This window comes from Arvicanthis niloticus, chromosome 11 (genome assembly GCF_011762505.2).
Source record: "Arvicanthis niloticus isolate mArvNil1 chromosome 11, mArvNil1.pat.X, whole genome shotgun sequence".
In the NCBI taxonomy this organism is placed as follows: Eukaryota; Metazoa; Chordata; class Mammalia; order Rodentia; family Muridae; genus Arvicanthis; species Arvicanthis niloticus.
Genome location: NC_047668.1, coordinates 65500164 through 65526890, shown reverse-complemented (window position 1 = coordinate 65526890; position 26727 = coordinate 65500164). Strand labels below are relative to the sequence as shown.

At 37.8% G+C, this 26727-nt stretch overlaps 1 protein-coding gene, 1 long non-coding RNA gene and 1 pseudogene across 2 annotated transcripts in view; 2 read left to right on the top strand and 1 right to left on the bottom strand.

Moving 5' to 3' along the window:
- Hnrnpll (heterogeneous nuclear ribonucleoprotein L like) overlaps positions 1-18819 on the top strand; it is a 30296-nt gene extending 11477 nt beyond the window's left edge. The window contains exons 5-13 of the mRNA XM_034514281.2: positions 662-758; positions 844-916; positions 5023-5094; positions 9719-9936; positions 12787-12908; positions 13932-14133; positions 15388-15445; positions 15536-15634; positions 17747-18819. Of these exons, the coding sequence (XP_034370172.1) occupies positions 662-758; positions 844-916; positions 5023-5094; positions 9719-9936; positions 12787-12908; positions 13932-14133; positions 15388-15445; positions 15536-15634; positions 17747-17802 (997 nt within the window). The 3' untranslated portion in view covers positions 17803-18819. The remainder of the gene's footprint in view (positions 1-661; positions 759-843; positions 917-5022; positions 5095-9718; positions 9937-12786; positions 12909-13931; positions 14134-15387; positions 15446-15535; positions 15635-17746) is intronic.
- Positions 14549-14645, bottom strand: LOC117717468 (U6 spliceosomal RNA; annotated as a pseudogene).
- Positions 18820-19241: 422 nt separating the features above from the next.
- Positions 19242-23273, top strand: LOC143443917 (uncharacterized). The gene is made up of 2 exons (XR_013113331.1): positions 19242-22132; positions 22363-23273. It is a non-coding gene; the product is annotated as an uncharacterized LOC143443917 (long non-coding RNA).
- The last annotated feature ends 3454 nt before the right edge of the window (positions 23274-26727 follow it).

Genomic DNA, 26727 nt, shown 5'->3' with positions numbered 1-26727 from the left:
AAGTGTCTGTAATTCATACTGATATTTTTTTCTTGAGCATTTTTAGACAAGTGTTGTATTTTTATCTTAGATCAGTCTTAAGTTTTCTTTGTTTCCTTATTTTGAGATAGGGGCTTGTGTAACTCTGACTGGCCATCAGTGCAGAGATGGGCCATTTCTGAGTGCTGAGATTAAAGGTGTGCACCACCACACCCTGCTTAAAAGATGAAACTGCAATATTTATAGGGAATTTTACTATTTTGATAACTTCATCCTATAAAATAGTTCCCTACAGTACTGAGGGTTGAACCCATGGACTCCACAGGCTAATCCAGGTACTCTAACAACTGTTATTTCTTGGCGTGTTCTTTGAGAGTAAAATCATTTTCTGTTTCATAGTTATAGATTGCCTTTCACTAGAGGGCTAGAACATAATCTGTTCTTTACTTTATAGACCTAGTGATTTGGAAGGATTAATGTGGGTAATGTTGGTCATGCTATATTTTCTTTATTATTCTCAATCTTTAAAATAGATCTTTATTAAATAAAAATTTACTTAGAAATTTTATTTGGGAAAATTCCCAGAAATACAGTTAGTTTTGGTTCTGTTTTTAGTTCCTTGGGTATGAAGCGCAACTCAATTTAGGAATCCTTCAGCCACATTTCCTTAATAAAGCCTTAGGTTTGAGTCAGTCCTTTGCGCCCAGAAAGCTAAAGCAGCACTCAATGGAGCTGATATATATGCTGGATGTTGCACACTAAAAATTGAATATGCAAGGGTAAGTATTTCTTTTCAACACTCTACCAAAGGAATATTTATACTTGGGTACTCAATTTAAATATACTTATCTTCACTTTCAACAGCCAACTCGTCTAAATGTTATTAGGAATGACAATGACAGTTGGGACTACACTAAACCTTATTTGGGAAGACGAGGTAGGTATATTACGAATTTTAGAATGTACTGAAATCTGCTGAGAAACTTTTACAAGCAGTTGAATTCTTTTCTGAGATGAGCTAGTTAATTAAAATGAAAATCTCGTTGCTGAATGCTGTTGTTACAAAAGCCCGTGTAATGCTGGAAATTAACCTTGGACATTAGTGCCCCCTACTGGTACCTGCTGAGTTTATTTATATGTAGTTCAACAAGGAGCCCTCACATACAGGCACGCCCGCAGTTCAAGGACTTGCATTTCTCCAAGCAGCTCTCTCTCTTTGGAGGAGAGGAAACTGATTCAGAATATTCCTTACAAACTGCAAACTTGCACACTGCTTCTCTATGGAAAGGACTTTTCCCCCAAGCTGGACGAGGCATTAAGAAGGATAGAGGACTCCGGCAGGCTGACTCTACACTTCATCATGCACAACATCGTCATCAGCAAAAGCCCTCTGAAAAACTCAGACTTGCAATTCACCTTGACTGCATACTACATGCATCATCACCCCAAGTTTTTAAAGGACGACATTTAACAGTACTTCAGACTTGCATGGGATGAACACCATGATAGACTGTGCCCATTTATTCAAGTTGTATGTATACTGATTGGATTTCCCTTAAGGTTTCAGTTGTAGATTTTTTATTTATGAAAACTAGACTTTATGCAATGTTGTAAAGTTAACTGCCCATTGATGTAACTGTTTTCAGCTTAGATTTTAAATTGTTAATTGATTTTTAACCAGGGTCAGTTTATCTACAGACCTTGGGAATTGATAATGCTTAAGCAATCCACACAAACATTAAAGATCTGTGGATTCGAAAGGTGTGTCTTTGTCTGGGGATAACCAGGGTGGTGGTATAAAGCATGCACTTAGCATGCACACACCCTGCGTGTGGTCCTCAGCACAAATAGTACACACTTGTTGCATCTAAGTGTACTTTGTTATTGTTTTGTTTTTCCTAATTATAAACATGAACAAAGGTTCTAACAAAATGAAAAGGTGCACTATTTGTAAAGATGTTTTTCTGTGTGGTTTGATTTTTTTGTAAGTGGTTGTTTATAAGTTGTCACATTTGTAACAAGGGTTTTTTTTTACTCATGTTAATTTATGTAACCAGAAAATTTGACATTTCAAATATAGCTGAAAATAACGTGTCCTTTTCAAGATAGAATATTTCTAAACTTGGTAAATCTGAATATGGAGAGCATTTCATTTGAAATGCATTTCCACCAATAGCCTATAAATGCTAAATTTCACAAGTATAGATTTCACTGATAAATTGTTAAGTAACTGGTAATTTTGGAATATAAAAATTAAAATGTCAATCTTGTAAAAACAAGGGGGCTTCAGTATTGGCTACATTTCAACTACAATATTGACAGTGAACTACATATTAGAAAAACTTAAGATGAATGTGTCTATAAAGTTAGCTAGAAAATATCCAAAATACCTTGAGCAGTAGGTACTCTACCACACGTGTACTTAAGTCAAAGCAAAGAGAGTGAATGTGGTCCTTGGAATGTTCAGATGCTAAGATTGACTTCTTTTGCTCTTAGTTTCCAGGAAATCATTTCATCTTATGCATGGAATTGTAAATAGGTTTGTTTTGTAAAATGTAGCTTTGTTGATACTTATGGAAATTTGCTTGGTCTGTGCTTGATACAGTTGAATCTAATACTAGAAACCAAATCCTTAGAAACTCAAACAAGAGGACAAATGGTTGATGAGAAATCTCTCACTTCTGACCACTAACAGTTATTGAATCTTGGGGGGTACTTTAAGACAGAGTTTCTCTGTGTAGCCCTGACTGTAACTCATTCTGTAGATCAGGGTAGCCTTGAACTCAGAGGTCTGCAGGCCCTTACCTTCAGAATGCTAGGTTAAAGGTGTGTACCATTGCACCCATCAAAACATTTATACATTTTAACATTGTGTATTCTTTTAAAAGGTCTGAATTTTACACAAAGCCAGCTTTTTTTTAAATGGAATTCTAGTTAGATAATTATTTAGAAGTATATAATGTAGATATTTGAAGAATAAAACATAATTAAGGAAGTAAAATAATTTATGCTTTTAAGGAAAATACTCTTATTTTTCTAATTTATTATTGATAGGTAGCTTTCTGGCTAGACTTGAAGCTTATAAACATAAACATAGTTTCTGTAGTAATTTAAACTTGACTCAAATTGACAGATCATTAAAATTATTTGTTTGCTTTGTCCAAAGACCTTTATGGAGAGCCAGATATGGTAGTGCACACCTATAATCCCAGCACTTGGGAAGTAGAGGCAAAGAATCAGAAGTTTGAAGTCAACCTGAGCTGTGTGAAACACTGTCTCTAAAACAAAACAAATAATAAATAAAAGGAAAACAAGATCTCCATATATCTTTATTATAAAATACTCATTAAAATACAATTTTATTTTGAAAAATGTGATTATATTTTATTTTATTCCAGAGAATCCTTAGCCTGAACAGTTAAATTCATGAAAACATGGTTTTTATAAGAAATGAGGAATTGAATTTAGTGTTTATTGGTATCTGCTCAAGCAGACAATTCAGTTTAGAAATCAACAGACTGGATTAACGTAAGAGGATTGAGACAAATATTGGGAAATGCTGGAATCCTCTTTTTTTTTTTTAAGCCTGGAGAAGCAGTGATTGAGTAGGAGAGGTCATATTAAGTATTCAAAAGCATTTGGAAGAATGTTTAAGAACTAAGTGTAAGGTTTATTTTGTTGTTTTGTTTGTTTGTTTTGTTTTCATTTGTTTTGTTTTTTGAGGCAGGGTTTCTCTGTGTAGCCCTGGCTGTCCTGGAACTCACTGTGTAGACCAGGCTGGCCTCCAACTCAGAAATCCGCCTGCCTCTGCCTCCCAAGTGCTGGGATTAAAGGCGTGCGCCACCACTGCCCGGCTATAAGGTTTTAAATTAGAATGTGGGTGGAAGATCAGTTCCTATTCTGTGTAAAAAATGATTTTCTTGAAATTTAGATTATCTGTAAATGTAAAGAAAGATAGTGAACGTCTTATTGCTGGTATTGGTTAACAGTGGCCAAAAGGGATGGTTAGGAGTTTGTTTGTTTAATTGAATAAAAGTTGAACTAGATAATAGCTTGGTTAAAATAGGTAATTAAAAATAGACTTCTCTAGGCTGATGTGAAAGTTAAAGCATTTCTCATCTTCCATAAACCTTGCTTGTTTAGGTGACTAAGGGTATTTTGGGCACTATAATTCAATCAGCAAACTTCTAAAAGTATTATATGATGAAATTTGCTAACAGACACTAGAAGCCCTATTTTGGAAACCTGGAAGTAATTTTTAAAAATGATCTCTCAAATAAGATTTGAGGAAATTGGCATGCCATTTTTGAAAATATAGCTAGAATAAAAGTTATCTTTAGAGTATTGTAGTATTCTCATCCAATAATGTAGCCCCCTTGGTTAGGTTTATCTTGGCATTTAAACTCTGGAGATTGCTCATACTTCTGCTTGATGTTATGGTCAATAGAAAATGACCTATTTATGATACAACATAAGCCAGTGATGTGCAAATTTTCAGCTCTCAAGTCAGTAGGTGTTTGTAAATATGTGTATGTACATATAAAAATACTCTGTGTTTACTGATTGTGAAACCATGTAATACAGGTTGTTGTTGGCTTATGCTGAAACTTCTTGAAAGAAGCCCACTTTGAAAATGTGTTGCTGTTGAAGCTAATAGTATGATTCAGGTACTGTCTTTCAAAGTACTGCACTTACAAGCTTGTTTTAAAGACATGTATTGGTAAAACTTCTGTACAGTGTCAAGCTCTAGCAGTGTGTATATTCACTTCCTGCAAAGCATCTAATCTTTTACATTTGAAAGTGTGATTGTATTTGGCATTTATCAAGAACATAATTTTCAGTGGAATTTGTTAGATAGAATTGTTTTCCTAAACTTTTGGTGTTTGTATTTAAATTGGATATGAATGGATGTTTAAAATTAACCAGGAGTCATATTTCTTTTATGAAGTATGTGGATGCTTTGAATGGGTGTTTCCCATGTGAAAACTCTCTTTAAGTACTTGGATCAAAATTGTTAAAACCATGTTTCTACTTTTGTGTCAGATAGAGGAAAGGGTCGCCAGAGACAAGCCATTTTGGGAGATCACCCTTCTTCGTTTAGACATGATGGCTATGGTAAGTTTGTCAAGGCAGAAGGAAGGGAGTATAGATCACCCACTAGAGTGTGTGCATTTCTATTTCTTGTCTGTGTCTTTTTCCTTAGCTCCTAACTGCCAGTTGTCGTTTTTTCCAAGAAGTTGTCCAAAACCTTTGCTTTCTTAGGATATTGATACATTAAATAATCTGAATAAATTGAGAGCTATTGGTTGGGGGGATTGGACACTTTTTTTTTTTTTTTTTTTGGATTGATTGATTGAATGAATGATTGATTGGTTTTTATTTGTAAGGAACTCTGGCTTAGAGGACCAGAAAGAGGTATTACTGCTTAGTGGGTTTGTTTTTATTTGGCAATTGAAAGAAGCATGGTTAGTTTTACAGTTGGTGTTTTGGCTTTGGTTAAATTTGTTTGTATTTAATTCCACTTTTGAAACCTCTTCTTACTCTTTGCTAGGTTGGAATTTTGATATTATGAAATTCAGAAGAATAATTTTCTTTAGGAGACATCTAGGCTTCAGATTATTCTTGAAAACAGAAGTTGAGAGTTGTTACTAAACATTGTGTTAATCGACTATACATTGTTTAAAAATATTTTTTAATTTTCAGGGGTTAGTGGTTGACTTTAATGTAGTCTATGCTTCAAAGTGGAAAAGTTGTTCTTTTTTTTATGGTGGAAGAAAGTTGAACTTTTGTTATGTTTTGTGAAGTGTTTATATTTATCATAAAGTTGGTATTCTGTTTACAAATTATTTTCACATTTTATGACCATTCTTGGAGTTTTAGCTACTGGCTGTATTTCTTTCTTTTAGTTAAATTATTTTTTATGTATGGGTGTTTAGCCTGTTTCTAGGTATTGATCTAAAAGAGTCAAGTCATATTTTTAGATTAAATCTATTCATTCCTCTATCACAGAATAAAATTTATACTGTCACAGTTTTTTTGTATGTATATCTATGCACAGTGTATATGCCTGGTGCATGATGAGGCCAGAAGAGTGTATTGGATATCCTGGAACTGGAGTTAGACAATTGTAAGCTGCCTGCATGTGGTGCTGGGAATTAAATCCAGGTCTTCAGGAAAAACAGCCAGTGTCTTCTTTAAAAGTTGACAGTGTATTTTGTATGTCTGTGATTAAATTTCAATGTTTTTTAGTAATTCGTATGGTAGAGAAAGTTGAAATATTTTTCTTGTTAAAACAGTAAATGTTGTACAGTCCTTTTTAAAAACATTTTTTATTACACTTTTATTTTCTGTGGGCATGCCAGTGGATAGGTCAGAGGACTTAGTTCTCTTCCACCATGTGGTACCCAGGAATTGAACTCAGGTTGCTAGACTTAGAGGCAGCCATCTTGCTGGCCTGGCATGATTTTGTTTGTTTGTTTCTGTGGCTTAGGAATATATGAATAGTTTTGTTTCTGCAGTAAAGAAGCACTAAGTAGAATCCTATTATGCTATGTATTACAGAAGGATCACATTATTTATAGTGTTAAATGTAGTCACCTGAAGGCTAAAACCTGGTTAAACATTTGCCAAAGTAGCAAGAAAAATTCAAAAGAATAAGTGAAAAACAAGGAACTCTTCTGTAGTTATATTGAAACTATTTCCTTTGAATAGGTTTTGAGGAATAGTATTTTGTTGTCACATATTTTACTGAGAAGAATTAGGTAGACAAATAAATTAGATACTATATTAGAACCTTTTACTTTAAAAAAAGCCTGTTGTGAAATTCTTTGATAGTTGATTTTATTATTTATGAATAAATTTAAAAATATAGCTTACGTAAAGAGAAGAGGGCAGTTTGGAGTGATAGGTGCTAAATAGGGGTCATGGGGATGGTGGAGGGTTGCCTTCAGGGAATTATTGTCTTAGGTTGTATGAGCTCATCTATTCTCAGCTACATCATAAAGATATTGAACTTGGAGACGGATTTGTTCTGCTTCCTAAGAGAAGTAAGCACACGGGCTTAAGAGGTCAGAGACTGTAAATTAAAAAGAGAGAAGTAAGATGAGGAAGTGTGAAGAAGATAAGACTGTCCTGGAGATACTGAGATTTTACAGATGTGCAGATCAGAATTGTGTACCTTCAGAGCAGCAGTTAAGCAGAGCAGCTTGATTTGCATTTTGGATGTTTCTAGGTATTGATCTAAAAGAGTCAAGTGCATATTTTTAGATTAAATTTATTCATTCCTCTATCACAGAATAAATTTTATACTGTCACATTTTTTTTTGTGTGTGTAAAAGACATGGTCTCACTATTACGTATCTCCAGCTGGCCTGGAACTTGCAGTGTAAAGCAGGCTGGCTTTGAACCATACTTCAACAGTGAGCTTCAAGCACTTACATGTTGATGGCTACCATTTTTGGATATAGTTCCTGGATCAGTATTTTGAAAGACAGGAAATGATGTCAGAATGTTTGTAATGCCATTTGTATAGCATTTTCCCATATGAGTTGATTATATGAAACATTAGTCTTTTTAAGGCATCAAGACTTGCATCCACTATTTAGGGCTGATAGCTATACACAACAGTCTAAATAATGTAGATAACTTAATTCTGGTGACTAATGGTCGTAGTTAAAATCATATTTATTCTCCTGTACTGGTTGTGGCTGTTACTTAACCTGTATTTCATCAGTATTTATGAATTTTGTCTAACTCAAGCTCAGTAGAAGTTTCTACTGCTTCTCTGCTGCAGGTCTTTTTACTGTCCACAGGAGAAAGGAATGGTGATTTTAGTGAAGTATCTTTGTGGCATAAACAAATGCTCATGGCAAGGAGACAGTATAATTTGAATAATGTCTTTAATGTCTCTGCAAATGTTGATTGAAGTTCTTGAGTCCTAGAAAAAGAAAAGAAAAAACCTAATGTTAAAATGGTTTCTTTTTAAAATGAGGAAACAGCTTGAGATTGGTGTTTATTGTACCTTAGTGTATATTCTAGACTATGCTTCTGTAACCACTAACTTAGGAGAACTCTAGATTTAATTTATTAATTTATTACATGAGGATTCTTTTAACTTGTTTTTAATGTGTGTGCTTGCATGGGTTTATGTACATCACATGTGCAAGTGCCGGCAGAGGCCAGAACGTATAAGATCCCCTGGAACTGAAATTGTAGCCACTTGTGCAATGCTTGACATGGGTACTGGGAATCGACTAAACCCAGACGGGGGCCCGTTAGAGCAGTGAGCTCTCCTGACCGTTGGCCTCTCTTCCGGCCCTGGGTTTGTCTGTGCACTCTGTGCACCATAGATTTCCATCTTAGTTGCTGCTTCTGGGTTCTTCTTAATTGCTGTTAATGTATTCTCTGCCTACGTTTAGTACCTCAGTTTTTACACAATTGTTCTATTCTCTTACACGCTTAAGAAAAAGCTTGAAAATGAAATTGTAGAGCAAAAACCATGAAGTTTACAACTCAGTGTGTTTTACCTGTATGTATGTCTGGATTCCCTAGAATTGGTGTTATAGACAATTGTGGATCCTCTGGAAGAGCAGTTAGTACTCCCAACCACTGAGCCATTTCTTCAGTTCCTTTAAAAAAAAAAAAAGAGAGAGAGAGAGAGAGAGAGAGAGAGAGAGAGAGAGAGAGAGAGAGAGAGAGAGAGAGAGAAGAGATTGCAGGCCTGTGAGATGGATCAGTGGGTAAAGGCACTTGCTGCCAAACCTGACAACCTGAATTTGATTCTTGGAACCCACATGGTATAGAACAAGAGAACAGACTTCTGCAAGTTGTCCTCTGTCTTCACCTTTACCATAGGACACTCATCATAGACACACAGACACCTACACCCACACCAAGTGAAGTATTAATGGAGAGTGATAGAAGACTCTATAGAAGACTGTATAGATGATGAGATACTAACTAATGAATTCTAGTCTTTGGCTGGATTCAAAGATCCATTTGGCTCAGCCTCCTTAGTGTTGGGAGTAAACGCATGTACCATAACACTGGCTTGAAATGTTTTTTCTTATATAAGGTATATAGAATTAGTTTCTTATATTTGATTATATCTTGTTCTTCTAAAGGATAGGCAGTTTTTTTTTAAATTGGAGATATTTATATACAGTGGAATTAATAGTCTCTATATGGTGGGTTTTCTGTTGTGTTGGTGTTCCTTTTTTCTTTTAAGAAGGATCTCATAACCTAGGCTGTCCTTTATGCAACTGGGGATGACCTTCAGTTCTGAATCCTCTTGCCTTCCTAAGGATTCCTTACTGGATTGTAGGTGTATGTCACCATGTCTGGCGAATTATAGCATCATATATATACATATACAATACATACATACACACATACTTATATATATATCCCAAAGTTTTACACTGACTCCCTCTATCTTATAGCCTAGTCTTAAACCTTTTGAAAATATAAATTTAGACTATTGTATATATAGGCATAGCTAAGTCTGTTGGATATGGTACATGTAAATGCTGATTTTGATTAGTTTCCTGTAGATATTTAAGTATTTGTATACTTGAGGGGTTCTTTTGTTTGTTTGTTTTCGAGGTACATGAAACTAATTTTGAGAATTTAATTTGGGTTAGAATACACAAGGTCCTGGATGGTGAAGTATATCTATTAATTTTTGTAAATGGAAATATGTACATGTGTTTTACTTATTTATTATTGGTTCTTTTTACAGGATCACATGGCCCGTTACTGCCTTTACCAAGTCGTTACAGAATGGGCTCTAGGGATACACCTGAACTTGTTGCTTATCCATTACCACAAGCTTCTTCCTCTTACATGCATGGAGGAAGTCCATCGGGTTCTGTTGTCATGGTTAGTGGATTACATCAGCTCAAAATGAATTGTTCAAGAGTCTTCAACCTATTCTGCTTGTATGGAAATATTGAAAAGGTACATTTTATTTTCTTAGTTTATTTGGGTGGAATATCTAGTGGTAATTCAGAAAATGCTACACATACTTTAATCAGGAACATCTTAATTCTTTCACTAATGACTCATAAGCTTAAAAGCATGTATAAACTATACAAGTGGTAAGTGATCAGTAACACTTAAATATTACTAATCATCTGGTTAGTAATAAAAATATGCTTTAAATTATCAGTATAAAGAGCAGTTTAATCCCCTCCTTGTGTACTAAAGGCTAAAGCCTGAGTGGACTAGTGTTAGATTGGCAGTAGTTTGACTCTTGGTTTTTCTACTTTATAATGTTATGAACATGATAAGATACAGGTAATAAAAATCACACTCTAGCTGGGCAGTGGTGGCGCATGACTTTAATCCCAGCACTTGGGAGGCAGAGGCAGGCAGATTTCTGAGTTTGAGGACAGCCTGGTCTACAGAGTGAGTTCCAGGACAGCCAGGACTACACAGAGAATCCCTGTCTCAAACCCCTCCTCCCCCCAAAATCATACTCTAGATTTAAAATTTTAACATTTAACATGTGAAACTATAGAATTTAAAAGAACAGTTATTGGAGCTAGATATTTGTAAATGTGTCTCAAAGTTTGACTTGGGGGTGGGGAGTGGTGTTATACACTTGCTTTCTAAATGGCATGATTTGAATTTTATTTTATTTTTTTTAATATTTTTGTTATATGTGTATGAGTGTTTTGCTTGCATGTATGCCTGTGTATCACATGTGAAATCAGAAGAGGGTGTTGGAACTCCTTGAAACTGGAGTTAAGAATGGTATGAACCATGTATGTGCGTGCTAGTACTAAATCCAGGTTCTTTGTAAGAACAAGTATTAACTGTTGAACCAACCTCAGTGATCTTACGAGGAACAATATGTTTTTATTTGAGCTCAGTTAATATCTGAAACTGACCCACATGTTTCAATATTGTGTAGGTTTTTTCCCCTCTATTGTAAGTGATTTAATGTTCTTTCCCTGGTGATAAGAAAGTATAAATCTGTGAGGCACTGGTAAGGGAGTTGGGAGCATGGCTTACAGCTTGGTGTTCCTAGTTCTTAGTTCATCGGTTCTAAAGCCTTGATCAGCAGCTCTTGAGATCCTAGACAAGAGTCATCTTCATCATTTCATTATACTAAGAAGAAGAAGAAAAAAGATGTGCTGTTTGGTCTAAGGGTAGGCAGACAACTAAATTCCAGAAATTTAATCTGTCTTTGGTGTTAGGAATTGTCTCATGATTTAGGTTGTGGTATGTTGTTTAACTAATTCTACTGTTTCATTTCATATTGCCTCAAAATTTTAATACTTTCTAAACTTTCATTTATTGTATTTTATGTTTGTGGTTTTTCTCTATGGATATCTATGCGCCACTTGCATGCCTATTACCCAAGGAAGACAGAAGTTCCAGTTCTAACTTCTGGAACTGGAGTTAGAGAAAGTTGTGTGCTACCATGTGGGTGATGGAGATTAAACCTGGTCCTCTAGAAGAACAGCAGTGGATGAGCGCTCTTAACTGTGAGCCATCTCTTCAGCCTCCAGGTTTCTAATAATGATTAGTGATGGATTGTGATGCATAAAACTCAAATCATCATAATCCTTAATTCATGTTTAAACTTTTTTAGTGATTTGATTTTTTTAAAAACTGTGGCTTATGTGTGCCTGGTGCCTGTGGAGTTCAAAAGAAAGCATTGGATCCCCAGAACTTCAGTTCTGGATGGTTGTAAGCCACTATGTAGATGGTAGGAATCAAACCTGGGTCTTCTGCAAGAGCAACAAATACTATGCTGTCTCAAGGGCACTTTTCCAATTTATCTGGGCAGGGGGATATACAAGTCAAGAACCATATTAACTTATACTTAAGTAAATACACTATATAATTATAATAACTTAGTTTTTAGGATATTACTGGATTAAATCAAGGGATAAAGTATTGCCTACAGCAAAATCACTGATTTCAAGTAAAGCTGAAAATTTCTGGTATACCAAGTTTTGTTCAGGTATGATGTAGAGTGCTAGGGTATCCTTTAAAAACTGGAAGTGGTGGGGATAAATAAATGGTGAACTTATGATTTACAGATATTCTCAGTATTCCCTTGAGGTTAACAGGTAAGAAGGAAAGTGTATGCAAGTTTTTGTGTTTACTGTTTGCTTTAATAGTTCTAAGTGCCCAACATTGCAATTCCTACTACCGTGCTATCTCTAGGTATTTATTTACTTATGTATCGCCTTGACATTTCTGAGTTGTTCACTTAAATATAAAGGCGAAGATGGTTATATTCACCATTAAATCTGTATTACTTAGCACAGTGCTTATCAAAACAGATACTCAAATATTTGTTGAATGAATGTTTTTTTAATATTTATTTATTTATTTATTTATCTTACGTATATGAGTACATGTTGCTCTCTTAGACACGCCGGAAGAGGAAGAGGGCGAGGGCATTGGATCCCATTACAGATGGTTGTGGGCCACCATGTGGTTGCTGGGAATTGAACTCAGAACCTCTGGGAAAACAGTCAGTGCTCTTAACCGCTGAGCCATCTCTCCAGCCCTGTTGAATGAATGTTGACGAAGTAGGCTGAGTACCTAGGGATTCTGTCATTATCTTCATCGGATAGCGACAGTCTGGAGTAGAGGAATTGAGTAGATTACCTCTAGAGCACACAGATAAAACCTTGGGGTAACCTGTGCTCAGTTGGTGTGGAGTACAGCTACAGTACAGTGTCCCCTTTAACTTCACTCAGTTTTTGCAAGAGTTAAAGCTATCTCATGAATGACGGATTGTAAGACTCTAGAAAATGATCTTTGGGGTCATTTTTGTGTTTGCAGGTAAAGTTTATGAAGACCATTCCTGGCACAGCCCTCGTAGAAATGGGTGACGAGTATGCTGTGGAAAGAGCTGTCACACACCTTAATAATGTCAAACTGTTTGGGAAAAGACTTAATGTTTGGTAATTACTTGTCTTAAGTTATAAATGTTAAAGAATATTTTGAAATTCTTGTTAACTTTAGAGTATTTTGTAATAACTGAGCATAATCTGAAGGTAACAATATTAGTATTATTATTGGCAACACATTTTAAGGTTATGTAATTGTTCTAATTTTAAATGTATTTTCTATTTAAAAATGTTTGTATATATGAGTGCAAGTGCCCAAAAATGTCCAAAAGAGGGCATCATTCCCTGTAGCTGGAAATGCAGGTGGTTGTGAGTCAGTCAGCCTTGGTGCTGGGAACTGAACTTAGGCCCTCTGCAGTTAGCAGTAAGTACTCTTAGTCACTGAACAGATAAGTTCTTAACATGAGAATATATTTGATATATTTTCTTTATAATTGATACCTAAGATATAGAAATGATTGATTGATTATAACCCAAAATGCATACAGTTGATATATTCTGTACCTATTTATTTAACTATCCATAATTGGAGAATGTTTGTGTGAAAAATAGTATATCTGTACAGAACATAAACATAGTATTTCTTAAATAATATATCTATACATTTAGTATTTATACTGTGTTATATATTAGAAATTTATAGAGGTGAATTGCATTATAAAGAAGGCAATAAAATCAGGCATCATGCCATATACCTGTAATCCCAGAACTTGGGAGGTAGAGACAGGAGGATCAGAAAGCTAGTCATCCTTAGTTACATAATGAGTTACATAGTGAGTTCCAGGCTGCTTCTCTCAAAAACAAAACCAACCCCCAAAACCAAAAGAGTAAAACACAGAAGGTTGTGCATAGGTTAAATGTACATACTGTAGCATTTGATAGAGACTTGAGTATCTTCTTGTTTATTTTCCTTGACAGGGGGTTTGGGTTCTTGGACCAATCCCCTTGGATAAATGGTTATCTGCACTAAATTTAAATAATACCTTTTTTTTGTTGATTATAAATCAACAAAATATTTGTGACTACCCACTGCTTTTTGTCTAACAAGATACTGTGTTTTTTTTTTCTAATCTTCAGTGTGTCTAAACAACATTCAGTTGTTCCAAGTCAAATATTTGAGCTAGAGGATGGTACAAGCAGCTACAAAGATTTTGCAATGAGCAAAAATAATCGCTTTACAAGTGCTGGTCAAGCATCTAAGAATATAATCCAGCCACCCTCATGTGTGCTGCATTATTACAACGTCCCACTATGTGTCACAGAGGAGACCTTCACAAAGGTAGGCACCAAAGAAAAGTGGGTGTAGAATGCTGATCTTTGTGTTGTTTTAAGTTTATATAATATTTCATAGTTCAGCCTCAGTTTAAAATTTTTCTAAAATCCTGCTTTTTGTTGTTAGTTTGGTTTGGATTTGTGTGTGTAGAGTCTTGAGGTTGGTGGTGTTGGATGTTGTCCTCTGTTGATCTCTATCCACCTTGTGTATATTAATTAAATTTGCTTTTAAAATATGAACATTTTGCCAGTGGTGGTGGTGCATGCTTTTAATCTCAGCACTTGGGAGGCAGAGGCAGGTGAATCTCTGAGTTTGAGCATAGCCTGGTCTACAAAGCAAATTACAGGACAGCCAGGGCTACACAGAAAAATGCTGTCTCAAAAATGAATGAATGAATGAACGAATGAATGAATGAGTAAATAAAAAGTATGAACATTTCATGCATTTGTGTGTTATCCTTGGGCAAGGGTCATGCTAAGTCTTTGTGTCCAATTTTAGCATATGCATTGCCAGAGTGAACATGACACACTGAACCTAGAACTTGCCAGCTGTCTAGACTGGTTAACCAGAAGTTTCTAGGATCTTCTTGCCTGCCTCCCAGCAGCCTACAAGTCTGTTGGTCTTTTGTTGCCTTATAGTTCAATCATTTGGGAATTCGGTTGACGTTTCTTTACTTTACAGTTACTTTAATACAAGTACCTAAAAAAGCTCAGTTGAGACAAGGTAAGCCAAAGAAGCTAATTCAGCTGAGTGTGGTAGATAATACTAGCACTAGCCCTTGGAAGGCTGAGAGGCAGGAAGATTGATGTGTATTTAAGGCTGTTTTGGGCTACACAGCAGGAGCCTGACTCAAAAAAAAAAAAAAAAAAAATCAGAAACAACAGGAAACTTGCTTTACTTTAAATTTCACCAATAATTGAGTTTTGTATTCCCTTCCCACTGTAACTCATAACTGTAGTAGCATTTCAGGAATAGTAATACTTTCTGGAATTGTACTTCCTCTCTTTAGTATTCCGGTAACTCTTCATAAAGTCTGAGGAAATGTATTATAACGTAAAACAATCTGTTTTATTATATATGAAATTATTTACATAGTTTCAAACAAATTTCACTGGGTTTTTTCCCTCAGAACTTGATGTTAACCTGAACAAACATGAATTCATGTTATACTAAAGGCTTAAATACTACCATAAAGCTAGCTTTTTAAAAAAGAGCTTTATTTAACTATATTTCTGACAAAGTTTTACCTTTTCTTGTCAGTTGTGTAACGACCACGAAGTTCTTCCATTCATCAAATATAAAGTGTTTGATGCAAAAGGTAAGGGAGCATCGCTTGGGAAGTTTTGACATTTTGCAGGAAGATTGCTGACACGTAAGTAACCTCTGGGTTTGTGTCTGTTTTGTTAAGCATCTGCGAAAACCCTGTCTGGGTTGTTGGAGTGGAAATGCAAGACTGATGCTGTGGAGGCACTCACTGCCCTCAACCACTACCAGATACGAGTCCCAAGTAAGTGATCCAGCCAGCAGGCGCTGCCTTCAGAAACGGCCGGGCCTGTGTGAAGAAGCACAGCTGGCTTGTAGTACTTACTGACTACCTGTAAGAGGAGAATGACACAGGTGCTCAGGAAAAAAGTACTGGGCTTCTTCAGAGAAGCGGCTCACCACTGACTTGACAGTATTCGCAGATGATTTTGAGGGTTGAAGCTATTTATCTCCAAAGGTTGTTTGGAAACCTAAGTGAAACCACAGGGAAGTAAGTTCCTGAGGGCTTAGACAGGATTACAGTTAAAACTGCAGGGTGTGAAGCAGGTCAGTTGTTCCCACTGTTAACAGAGTCACTAGTCTTGTGTGAGATTGTCAGGAGGTAGCTGGGGAAGGACAACTCTACCCAAAGTTACAGACGTTTTTTGGCCTTAAGCCTAGTTTGTTGCTGTCATAACATGAATATCTATATGTGAAGGAATTCTCTTGTCAGTAACCTTCCCAGCAAATACTGATTGTGCTGCAAATCTTGTTTCTCAGCTGGCGGTAAGGCCAACCAAACTCTGGAATGAGAGATTCAGACAGGTTCTTACTGTTTGCCCTGATTGGTCTGGAACTCAGTATGTACACCAGCCAATCTGGCTTGGAACTTGTTTGCACCTAACTGTGAGGAGCTTGTGTAGCTACTGCCTAGCTAAGAGTTGGCATTTTTAAAGTGGAAAAGTCAGTTTCTTTACTACAGGGCATTAATGTGTATTATTATCATTTACAAACGCATTCCTAGATTGTCCTTTAAGAAGGTTGTTGTGGTCAAAGAACCACCTGTGATACATTACAGTGACCGTTGCCCAGTATTTTACAACATTGAGTCATACATCTGCAGTTTTTCCTGTATGATAGCTGAAAAAAATAATGTCCCATTGTGTTTGTCTCCAAAGGGTAAATGACTCTTTTTTTTTTTTCTTCATATGCTATAAACAGATGAAACTATGTTGTACAATTTACTTTGATCCTGGATCTAAATGGTATTTAATTTCCATCTTTTAAAAGTATTAGCTATTTGTAGTAGTATACTTGTAATTTAGTGTTCAGGAGATGGTAGCCAGAGGATCAAGAATTTGAGGCCAGCCTAGGCTGTATGAGACCTATTTCAAAATGATGATGATAATAATAATAATAATAATAACAACAACAACTATGCGTGAGTGCAGTGACAGAAAAAGGAAACAAACCAACAGGGTTAGGGTACTTGCCTTAGTTCTACATACTCAAGAGACTGGGTGGGAATGTCAGGAGCTGACGAGTTCTAAGACCAGCCTGGGCAACATAACACCAAGACTTCATTCCAATAAAAGGGGAGGGACAAAATTTTTTTAAATTACTTGAATGTTTTATATGTGTAAACATGCCTTAAATATAGCACCCCAGTGCTTGTGGAGGCCCAGCAGAAAATAATACTTCCAAAGTTGAAAATTATAGAAGCTTGGTAATATTTTGTGTATGTTGAAAATTAATTAAGAGAAATACCTCGAAATCCAGAGAAGTAAATGTCAAATGGTTTCATTTATAGAAACTTTTCAACTTTAAGTTACTACCAAGGTATTGTACCATTGGCAATGTGCTTTATTAAAGTGAACTCCGATGTGACAGCTGTTTTATCTTGATGTTACTGATCTTTAATGATGAACTAATTCACCTGAAAAATCATGTTCTTAATGCTTAGGACAGTAGAATGTAGTAACAGACAGTGTTTTGTGGAGCCTACTGTCTGTTAAGTAGGGACAGTTAAGATTTACCTTACATAGAGAGCTTCCTTCCTGGGACTAGAAAGATGGCTTTGTGATTAAGAGCACTGACTGCTCCATTGCCACCCACATAGTAGCTCGCTGTAGCTCCAGTGCAGGGGTCTGGCACCGGCTTCTGGCCTCTGAGGGCACCAGGTATGCACACCAGATAGCTACAGATGTTCATATAGACAAAACACTTATACACATAAATATTTAAAAGTTTTTCTTCTTTGTATTTTTATTACAAAAATGTAATGTGTAAAATGTAAAATGATAGAATAATTATTCTAATTCAAAGTGGTCTTGAATTTTTTCAATTTTTACAACTTGAATTTTTTCAATTTTTACAGATGGTTCCAACCCCTATACATTGAAGCTTTGCTTTTCTACATCATCCCATTTATAAGAAGAGAAGAGCATGTTAGAATTTATGTTCATCTTTATTACAGTTTTAAAGCTATACTTTATCCATAATAATCTAAGATGGTTGATCTAATGTTGCCTTGCTTACTATAAGATCCTGTTCTGTAATAAACATATTTTGCCTCAAGTAAATTTGTTGTTAACTTAAATATTGTTTTCACCTTAAGATAGAGTACCATAATGTAGACTGTCTACAGCTTCATTGTAGATTATTCAAATGTATGATTTCTAACATTATTACGAATTTTGTTTCATGGTAAAATGTATTTGCATTCTTAATGGTAATAATCTGCAAATGTCTTTCCGTTGTGTATGAGATTAATGCAGGTGAAAGTATTGCATTTTAATACTGAGTTCCTACAGTAGATGATTGAGTCTGTTACAGTTACTCATATTACATATAATTTGTATTTATTATTTTAATCAAATTTGACAATGACATTGCATATGTTGACTTTCAAGAACTACAGATTTAGCTGATGTTGGTTTCTAAAAGGCTTTATAGACAATGAACATACTTGTGTGGTGTGCACTCAAACTCAGATGAACACACTTGTGTGGTGTGCACTCAAACTCAGATTGGTGTGTTTCTTTTAAAAAGTCATCATTCATTTGTATTGACATGCTTCTGTTCCTAGTTCCAGTTTGGAGGTTTTATAAAGTTACAGTAATAAGTTAATGTGTTCATCTTCATTATTTTGCATGTGACCTAATCTTAAAAGTACATGTAGTATTTGACATTGATATTTTAATACTATAGAAGTTAAAATTAACAATTCTTCTATATAATAATCTGGGTTCCATAAATGAGTTTAGAAAACTTGTGAGCCCTTCCAAAATTGTGTGTAGAGTTTGGAATATTTGCATTTTTATTTCTTAATCTTTGATCCATCATAATATATGTATTTTTCTATATGGTGTAAGATTTAAGAATTAATTTTATTTTTGATCAAAACAGCTATTTGTCTCAACACCATTTATTAAACATTCTCCCTCTGGACTTGGTTCTTTTCTCTTTTTAGTGATGAAACTGAGGCTGTCGTGCAGCCACACCTTCTTAATGATTAGAGAAAGAGTGGGTGTGGCCATTTTATCTTCATCTTAAAGAAGAGAGAATAGCTTTTACCTGTGTAGACATGGGCAGTCCATAGTTAGCAGTTTTATGAGTTTTAAATTATTAAATAGATTTTTCAAGTTCCATTTAGGTCTGGCTTTTTTCTCTCCCTCTCCCTCTCCCTCTCCCTCTCCCTCTCCCTCTCCCTCTCCCTCTCCCTCTCCCTCTCCCTCTCCCTCTCCCTCTCCCTCTCCCTCTCCCTCTCCCTCTCCCTCTCCCTCTCCCTCTCCCTCTCCCTCTCCCTCTCCCCCTCCCCCTCCCCCTCCCCCTCCCCCTCTCCCTCTCCTCTCCCCCTCCCCCTCCCCCTCTTTCCCTTCTCTCTCTCTCTCTCTCTCTCTCTCTCTCTCTCTCTCTCTCTCTCTCTCTCTCTCTCTCCTCCTTCTCTCTCTCTCTCGGTCTTTATGTAGGTCTGGCTGTCCTAGAACTTGCTGTATGTGGGGGGTGTGTATAGGTGTAGGTGTAGCTGAGATGTGCAGTGTGCACAGTGCCATATGAAGACATTGGCTCTCAGAGAATTGGAGTTGATTGGTAGCTGTGGGCCACCTAGTGTGAGAGCTGGGAAGTGTAGCTAGGTCATGTATTTTCTTCACTCATTCCTCATTTCAACACCAGACTTTACCATAATTTTGTATTTTGTGACGGTTTCTCTGTGTGGCCCTGGCTGTCCTGGAATTCCCTATGTAGATCAGGCTGGCCTCAAGCTTAAGAGATGTGCCTGCCTTGGCTCTCTGAGTGCTCGGATTAGATATGCTTGTCACTGCCAGCGCAACACCCAGCCATAAAAAATGTTTTAATCTTTGCTACATACTTTAAAAGTAACTAAATATGCATAAAGTAGGATCGACTGCTCACTTGTCTTAATGATTGGGGATATCTGTGACAAATGCTCAGCTGTGTAAAACCGTGTGCTGCTGTTCACAAATGTTGCTTGAGCATGCTTGCCCTGCATGTGAACAGAGTTTGTGAATGCTGCCTTTCCCATCTCACCCTCCTTAAATAGGACACAGAAGAGAAGAACACTTTAGATTTGGTGAAATACAAAGTAAGAAGTGTGGATGGATAGACACTTATACACTGCCCCAAACCTAGCCAATGCCCAAGAGCTGTCATGTTGAGGAGAACGCCCTGGCTTAGTCCTAGCTCCAACTACTATGCTGTCTAGCCATGCATGTTGAGCAAATTCTTAATTCTTCCAAACCTCGCTTTGATCATCTTTAAAATAGTTGGAGGTGGTGAGCTGGCCCAGCGGGTTAAAGTACTAGCTGCCAAGCCTCACAACCTGAGTTTGATCCCGGGATCCACATAGTGGAGGGAGAGTATTGATTCCCATATGTTGTCCTTTCACTCTCACAAGCACTCAGTGCATGTGTATGTGCCTGCCAAAGACAAAATGCATGGAATTTAAAATTTTAAAGACGGATATGATCCCTGTTAGTTAGCTTTGCTTTGAGACCTAAAGGTAGAATTAAATGACTTGGGTAATAGTACAAGGATATTGATGTGGGAAAGTATGATTCACATGTTGAGATAGAGATTGACATATGAAGAAAAACTGGACCATATGGGATTGGGAAATTTAAAAAATTATATCCTCTTCCTCCTGCTTATTGAATGTGTCAAATATGAACATCTCATTCTAAGAACTATCTTTTAGCAAATGAGATGGTATAAACATTTCCAAAGTTAAAGGAGTATTCATGTCATGTCAAATATGCGGTATGAGTAGGCAGCAATGTGCTGGATTCTAGGAAAGAAATTTGTATTAAAACACAGTCCTTTGCCGAGTTCTGTGTGACCATGTGGAAGGAACAGTGTGACACAGTTTCTGCTGCTGGAGCAGAGCCAGGAGGACATGAGCCTCTACAGGTGTTGACAGCTGCTAGGCATGAGGCTTGTTTGTCTAATAATGTACATAATTTACTTCATGTTCTCCTTCAGAAAATATTCTCCCTGCCAAGGTTATTGGGGAATACCCTCTCTGTCAAGGTTAATGATTCCATGATAATCAGAGACAGCAGGAGTCCAGGGTGAGGGTGTGTCTAATGTCCTTAGCAGAATGGTAAATGCTGTGATCTTCAGGACAGCCCTTAAGGCTATGGGGAGAAAAACTCTAAATACATGAGTTCAAAAATATATAAATAGGATTTCTCAACTTTGCAAAATATAAGGATGAATATGGGTTATATGAGGGGCTTCGTGGACCTAAAAGAACAAAGGCAGCTTCACTGGCTTGTCAGAAATGTACAAAGGCAGGTTCCTGAGTTCAGGTCAGCCTGGGACAGAGTGAATTTAGGATAGGTGTGGTGGGAATGGTAATTTTAGGACAGTATCCCACCCAGCTAGCTTATCCTTGCTTACCAAGACAGGCAGATCTCCAAATTCAATTGTTATGGTAAACAAAACAAAACAAACAAACTTGTGCTAGGAAGCATTCGTGAACCCCAAAAGACCACGGAGGAGCTGAATCCAGTGTAATTGCATCAGGGTCTCTTTATTATGGGCTTGGGCTCTCCTCCAACTCATCCCTGACACAGCAGGGCAGGAAGGCAAAGCAGCCTTGAATTCTTAGCAGGGCATTGTTTTTATAGGGAATGGGAGTATGTAAGGAGTTGAGAGGTCCAGCCCGGCAAGTATCTAATAGAATGACTATTGTAAACCAACAGGTGGGTGTTCTGAAGCAAGACCATGAACAATTACAGTTTGAAAGTGTATCTGAAACAATCAGACTAATCTGACTGTTGCCAAGAAGTAGCTAGGGAGTAGCAACTCTGGGGTATGGGCCAAGGACAAGCCTAGGGGTCCTTCCTGTACTTGGGTGGAGCTTGGGTTCAGCTTCAGGTCAAGTTCTCGGGCTTTTTTTTTCTTTTGATGGAGTCCTGTCCCAAGAAGGAGTAGGTTTGGCCTCTCAGTGCTTGCTGTGTTTATTCTAGTAATAAGGACTGCTGATCCCTTTCCACGTACAGCCATCACTTGTTTTCCTCTTTCTGCTTTCTAGACTAAAGTACCAGTCACAGAATCATCCCTGCTTTATAATAACATACATTCAACAGCAAGCCCCACTTCCCTGAAGCCTCCAATCTCACCTGACACAAACCCTATAGTCAAACCTCTCCTTCTGGACACCAGGTCAATAATCCCAGTATTGGTGGACAATGTATGTGTGCTTCCTGCCTCTACTTCCAGAATGCTAGAATTAAAGGTACATACCACCATACCATCAGAATATTGTGGGTTTGTTTTGCTTTTTTGAGACAAAATCCCATGTAGCCCAGGTTGGCCTAAATATGCTAGGTAGCTGAAGCTGGTTTTAAACTCTTAATACTCCTGCCTCTATCTACTGAGTGCTGGGGTTATAGGCGTGTGCCACTGAGCCAGCTTTGAACTCGTCACTGAGGTACTTGAAGGCCAATCTCTGTCTTTAACTCGTAGGAGACTGTTGAGAGCATCAGCAATGCTGTTGCAAGGAAATATGCCCAAATCCTCTCTGCAACATGGACAAGGGGACACTTACACCTTCCCAGGAGGACCAAGGTTTCCAAGGCTGAAAAGGATTTTGAGGAGTTCTTGAACTGAATTTCAGATCACTGACCAGTGACCACAGACACCATAGTCACATCCTTGGCCATCTCCTGGAAGTGTTTGAGGGTTCTGGACTTTCTCCTGCACCTTTGTGTCTTGGTCTGTTTGCTCATGGCTCAGTAGAAACATGCACCGACCCTGTGGTTCTCATCTGCAAGGTGCAGAGACCATAAGGATGGGATGCTGGTTTTTGGAATCCTTACTCGGGCTCTGGAAAGACTGATGAGAGTGGAACTAGTGTGAAGAGGACACCTGAACAAGAGAATTCATACGGGAATGGAGGAAATAGGAAATTCCGTGGTAGACCCAGACTCTGCTTGATGTCACATGATCACACTTTCCCTGTTTGGAGAGGAAGAAAAGGTCTATAATAAGAGAGCAAGTAACACCAAGATTCCTATACCCGTGCGACACTGCACCAGCTACAAACCTAAACAGTGAAATGTGTGTGTATTGCTGGATCCCCTTGCATTTTCGGTTTTTTGTCTTTTTTATAGAATACAGATTTCTAGAGTTGGGAGGATTCAGCATAGAACATTGTTTTGTGAACATGTATTAACAGAAGTAAAAGTATTTACTACTATTATAATACAAAAGAGGCAGCTAGAAAATACCAGGACTCTAATACAGCTTCTGTCATGTCAGCATCTGCCAGGAAGCAAGTGGGGATAGGACTGAGTCAGCCAGAGCCAGACTGACTCCATGACAGGCTACAAACTGGCAGTGTGGGAGACTAGGCCTAAGTTTCTGTTCCCAGAGCTGCAAAGGTCTAAAACAAGGCAATTCCAGGGAAAAGCACCCCTCACAGCCAATCAGGAGCTGTGGAAGCTGCCCCACTACCTAGCTTGAGCCACGTATAGTTAATCAGCAGAAGCCCCCCAAATCCCCCAAGAGCCTTAACCAATCACAAAGGCACCTGTACCCTAGAAATAGCCAAACAATCAAGGGAAAAGTCACTCATTCCTACCCTAATAGGCTTTACATGGACCCTGCAAAGTCCACACCTCTATCTTCCACCCCAGTGTGTGGTAGATCCCTGCATACAGGCTCTCTGCAGAATAAACACTCTTTCCTGTTGCACACTATCTGAGTCTTGGGTATCACTCTTCGAAAATCATGGACCCCTACAATGTCAGTGTGCCGATTTTTTAAAAAAACTTAGGGCTGAGCACAGAGTAGGCTCTATTTGTCCATTTTCCATTTTTCTCTTTTCAAAGGGCTCTTAATATTATGCAGGAGTGTGCCAGAAAGTTCCTGAAGAAAAGTAATTCCACATGAAAATAACATTTAAGCAGACAACAGAATGTCCCTGCAATACCAAGTGTTGTACTAAACCCTTCCTGTGTCTAGAGGAATGGATGACATCTGCCCTGAGTTTCCCCTTCCCTGTGTTCAGTAATTCAGCCTAGCCTGTCACTATGGATAGAAGAATGTTCCTTGAGTCTCACTGGGAGGAAGGCAGCCTTCTTTTCTTAGAAAACAGCCCTCAAGGAGTGGAAATCCTACTCTCAGCTAAAGAAATTGTTGCTTTTGGTTCTCGCAACTGATTCTTTCTGTTCAGTTTGAATCTCTGGGTTGAACGCTGGCATGGGTAAGATTTTCAGTGTCTCTGGAAATCTCCAGACAGTTGTACAGAACAGATTGTACACACAGGTGACATGAAATAAACACTGGGTTTAAAAATGCCATGTCATGGGAAAGTATTTGCTAGTGATTATGCAAGTTCAGGGATTTGCTTTATATAATTGAGCTGACTGACAGAAGGGAGCCTGGGGTACGGATGGCATGGGATTGTCCAGGTGCTGATAATTATTAAATCTGTGAAGGACTTTGGGGAACTCACTATCATTCTCTCAGCTTTTGTAAATGTCTGATAGTTCCACATAAAAATTAACCCTTTAAATCCCAGCCATGGAACTTTCTTTTGTAGGAATGAATCACGCTTTGTTCTTTCTTTTTTTCTTTTTGAGACAGGGTTTCTCTGTGTAGCCCTGAATGTCCTGGCCTTGAACTCAGACATCTGCTTGCCTCTGTCTCCTGAGCCCTGGGAATTAAAGGTGTTTTCTACCATGCCTGGCTGTAATATGTTCTTTTTTAAAGGCCCCCTCTCACCCTTGGCACCACCTATACCACTTGTGTACAGGGACTCAGGAAGGCCAGGAAAAGACGTAAGATTCCCAGGAGCTGGAGTTACCTGGTGAGGGGCTGTGATCCCAACTCAGGTCCTCTGGAAGAGACGTGAGCATTCTTAACCACCAACCAATCTCTCTAGCTCCTTCAAGTACGTTCTTAAAATTTTATAATTCATGGTTGGGAATGGAGATGGTTCAACAACTAAGAGCACTCGCAGCTCTTACAGTGGATCTGGATTCAGTTCCCAGGGCCCATATAATGGCCCAGTCTTCCACTGGAACTCAATTCTTTTATTATTATTATTATTATTATTATTATTATTATTATTATTATTATTAAAAGATTGGTTTATTTATTATGTATACAGCATTCTGCCTGCATGTATGTCTGCAGGCCAGAAGAGGGCACCAGATCTCATTATAGATGATTATGAGCCACCATGTGGTTGCTGGGAATTGAACTCAGGACCCCTGAAAGACCAGCCAGTGCTCTTAACCTCTGAGCCATCTCTCCAGCCCTGGAACTCCAAGGGATGTGACACCCTCTCACAGGGCACAGCAAGGTACACATACATGCATTGACGAAAAAGATATTCGTAATAAAATACCTAAATCTAAAAAATAATTTAAAATGTAGAAATTCATAGAGATTGAAAGTTAAATATAAAATCTATGGCAGGCATAGTGCACATTTAATCCATCTCAGCATCGGGAGTTGGAGGCAGGAGAAGATGAGAAGGCTATGGAAGGATGCTGCTTACTGGCTTACTGGTCCCCAGGTCCCTGCCCTCTTTGAGTTCCTGCCCTGACTTCCTTCAATGATGAGTATGATGCTTAATGAGTATGATGTGGAAGTGTAAGCTAAATAAATCTTCTTCCCCCAACTTGTTTTGGTCATGGTGTTATTATAGCAACAATAACCTAACAGTGAGTTTTGGGGTCAGCCTGGGCTACATGTTTCAAAAAAATCATCCATTAGCCAGGAGGTGGCGGTGCACTACTTTAATCCCAGCACTTGGGAAGCAGAGACAGGTGGATCTCTGAGTCTGTGGTCAGTCAGGTCACTTAGAGTGAGTTCCAGGACAGCTAGAGTTATGCAGAGAAACCCTGCCTTGAAAAATAAATAACAAACAAATAAATAAATAAATCCCATCTTTCCATCTACCCAGTACTATCTATTTAATTGGTATTTACTATGTGCTAGGCATTTATTTAGTTGTATACTTAACTTTAGTATATTATTACATGCAAAGCATATATAAATTAAAATATACATTTTTTGCAGGATCACACTGTGAACCCCAAGATTGTGTTATTTAATGAAAAAAAAAAGACTGTTTCTAGTTGTGGGGTGGCTTAGCCCTTAGCACATACCTTTAATCCCTCTGGATGGAATACAGACAAGCCTTTAGTATACATATTTATTTATTTATTTATTTATTTATTTATTTATTTTTGTTTTTCGAGACAGGGTTTCTCTGTGTAGCCCTGACTGTCCTGGAACTCACTCAGTAGACCAGGCTGGCCTCGAACTCAGAAATTCACCTGCCTCTGTCTCCCAAGGGCTGGGATTAAAGGCGTGCACCACCACTGCCTGGCTAGTATACATATTTAATCTCAAACAGTGAAGATAAAGTTAGTTTGTAGAAGGAAGCACCCATGTTTGAAAGTGATGTCTAGTTGAGTGGCAGACAAAGTGATGAATCAGAGGAAGATTTTACAGAATAGGATATGCCCAACTCTCACAAGAACAGAGAAGAAAGGGAAGCTGCTTAAGAGAGAGCAGTGGAGAGAGAGAGAGAGAGAGAGAGAGAGAGAGAGAGAGAGAGAGAGAAGTCAGCTTTACCAGAAGATTTTTATGAGACAGGCTGAAGAGAGAACAAGCTAGACACAGGTAAAGAAAGACAGAATGAGCCAGAGAATGAGAAGGAGTCAGAAGATCAGAACAGGTTGTTAGAGTTAGTTTGAGGCTAAGCAGAGCAATTCAGGACAGGCTGAGAGAAGCCAGATTAAATCAGTCAGCTTGGAGAGGAGTTTGAGCCAGAAGAGCTGAGCTGAACCAGTCAGCCAGAGATCAGAAAGA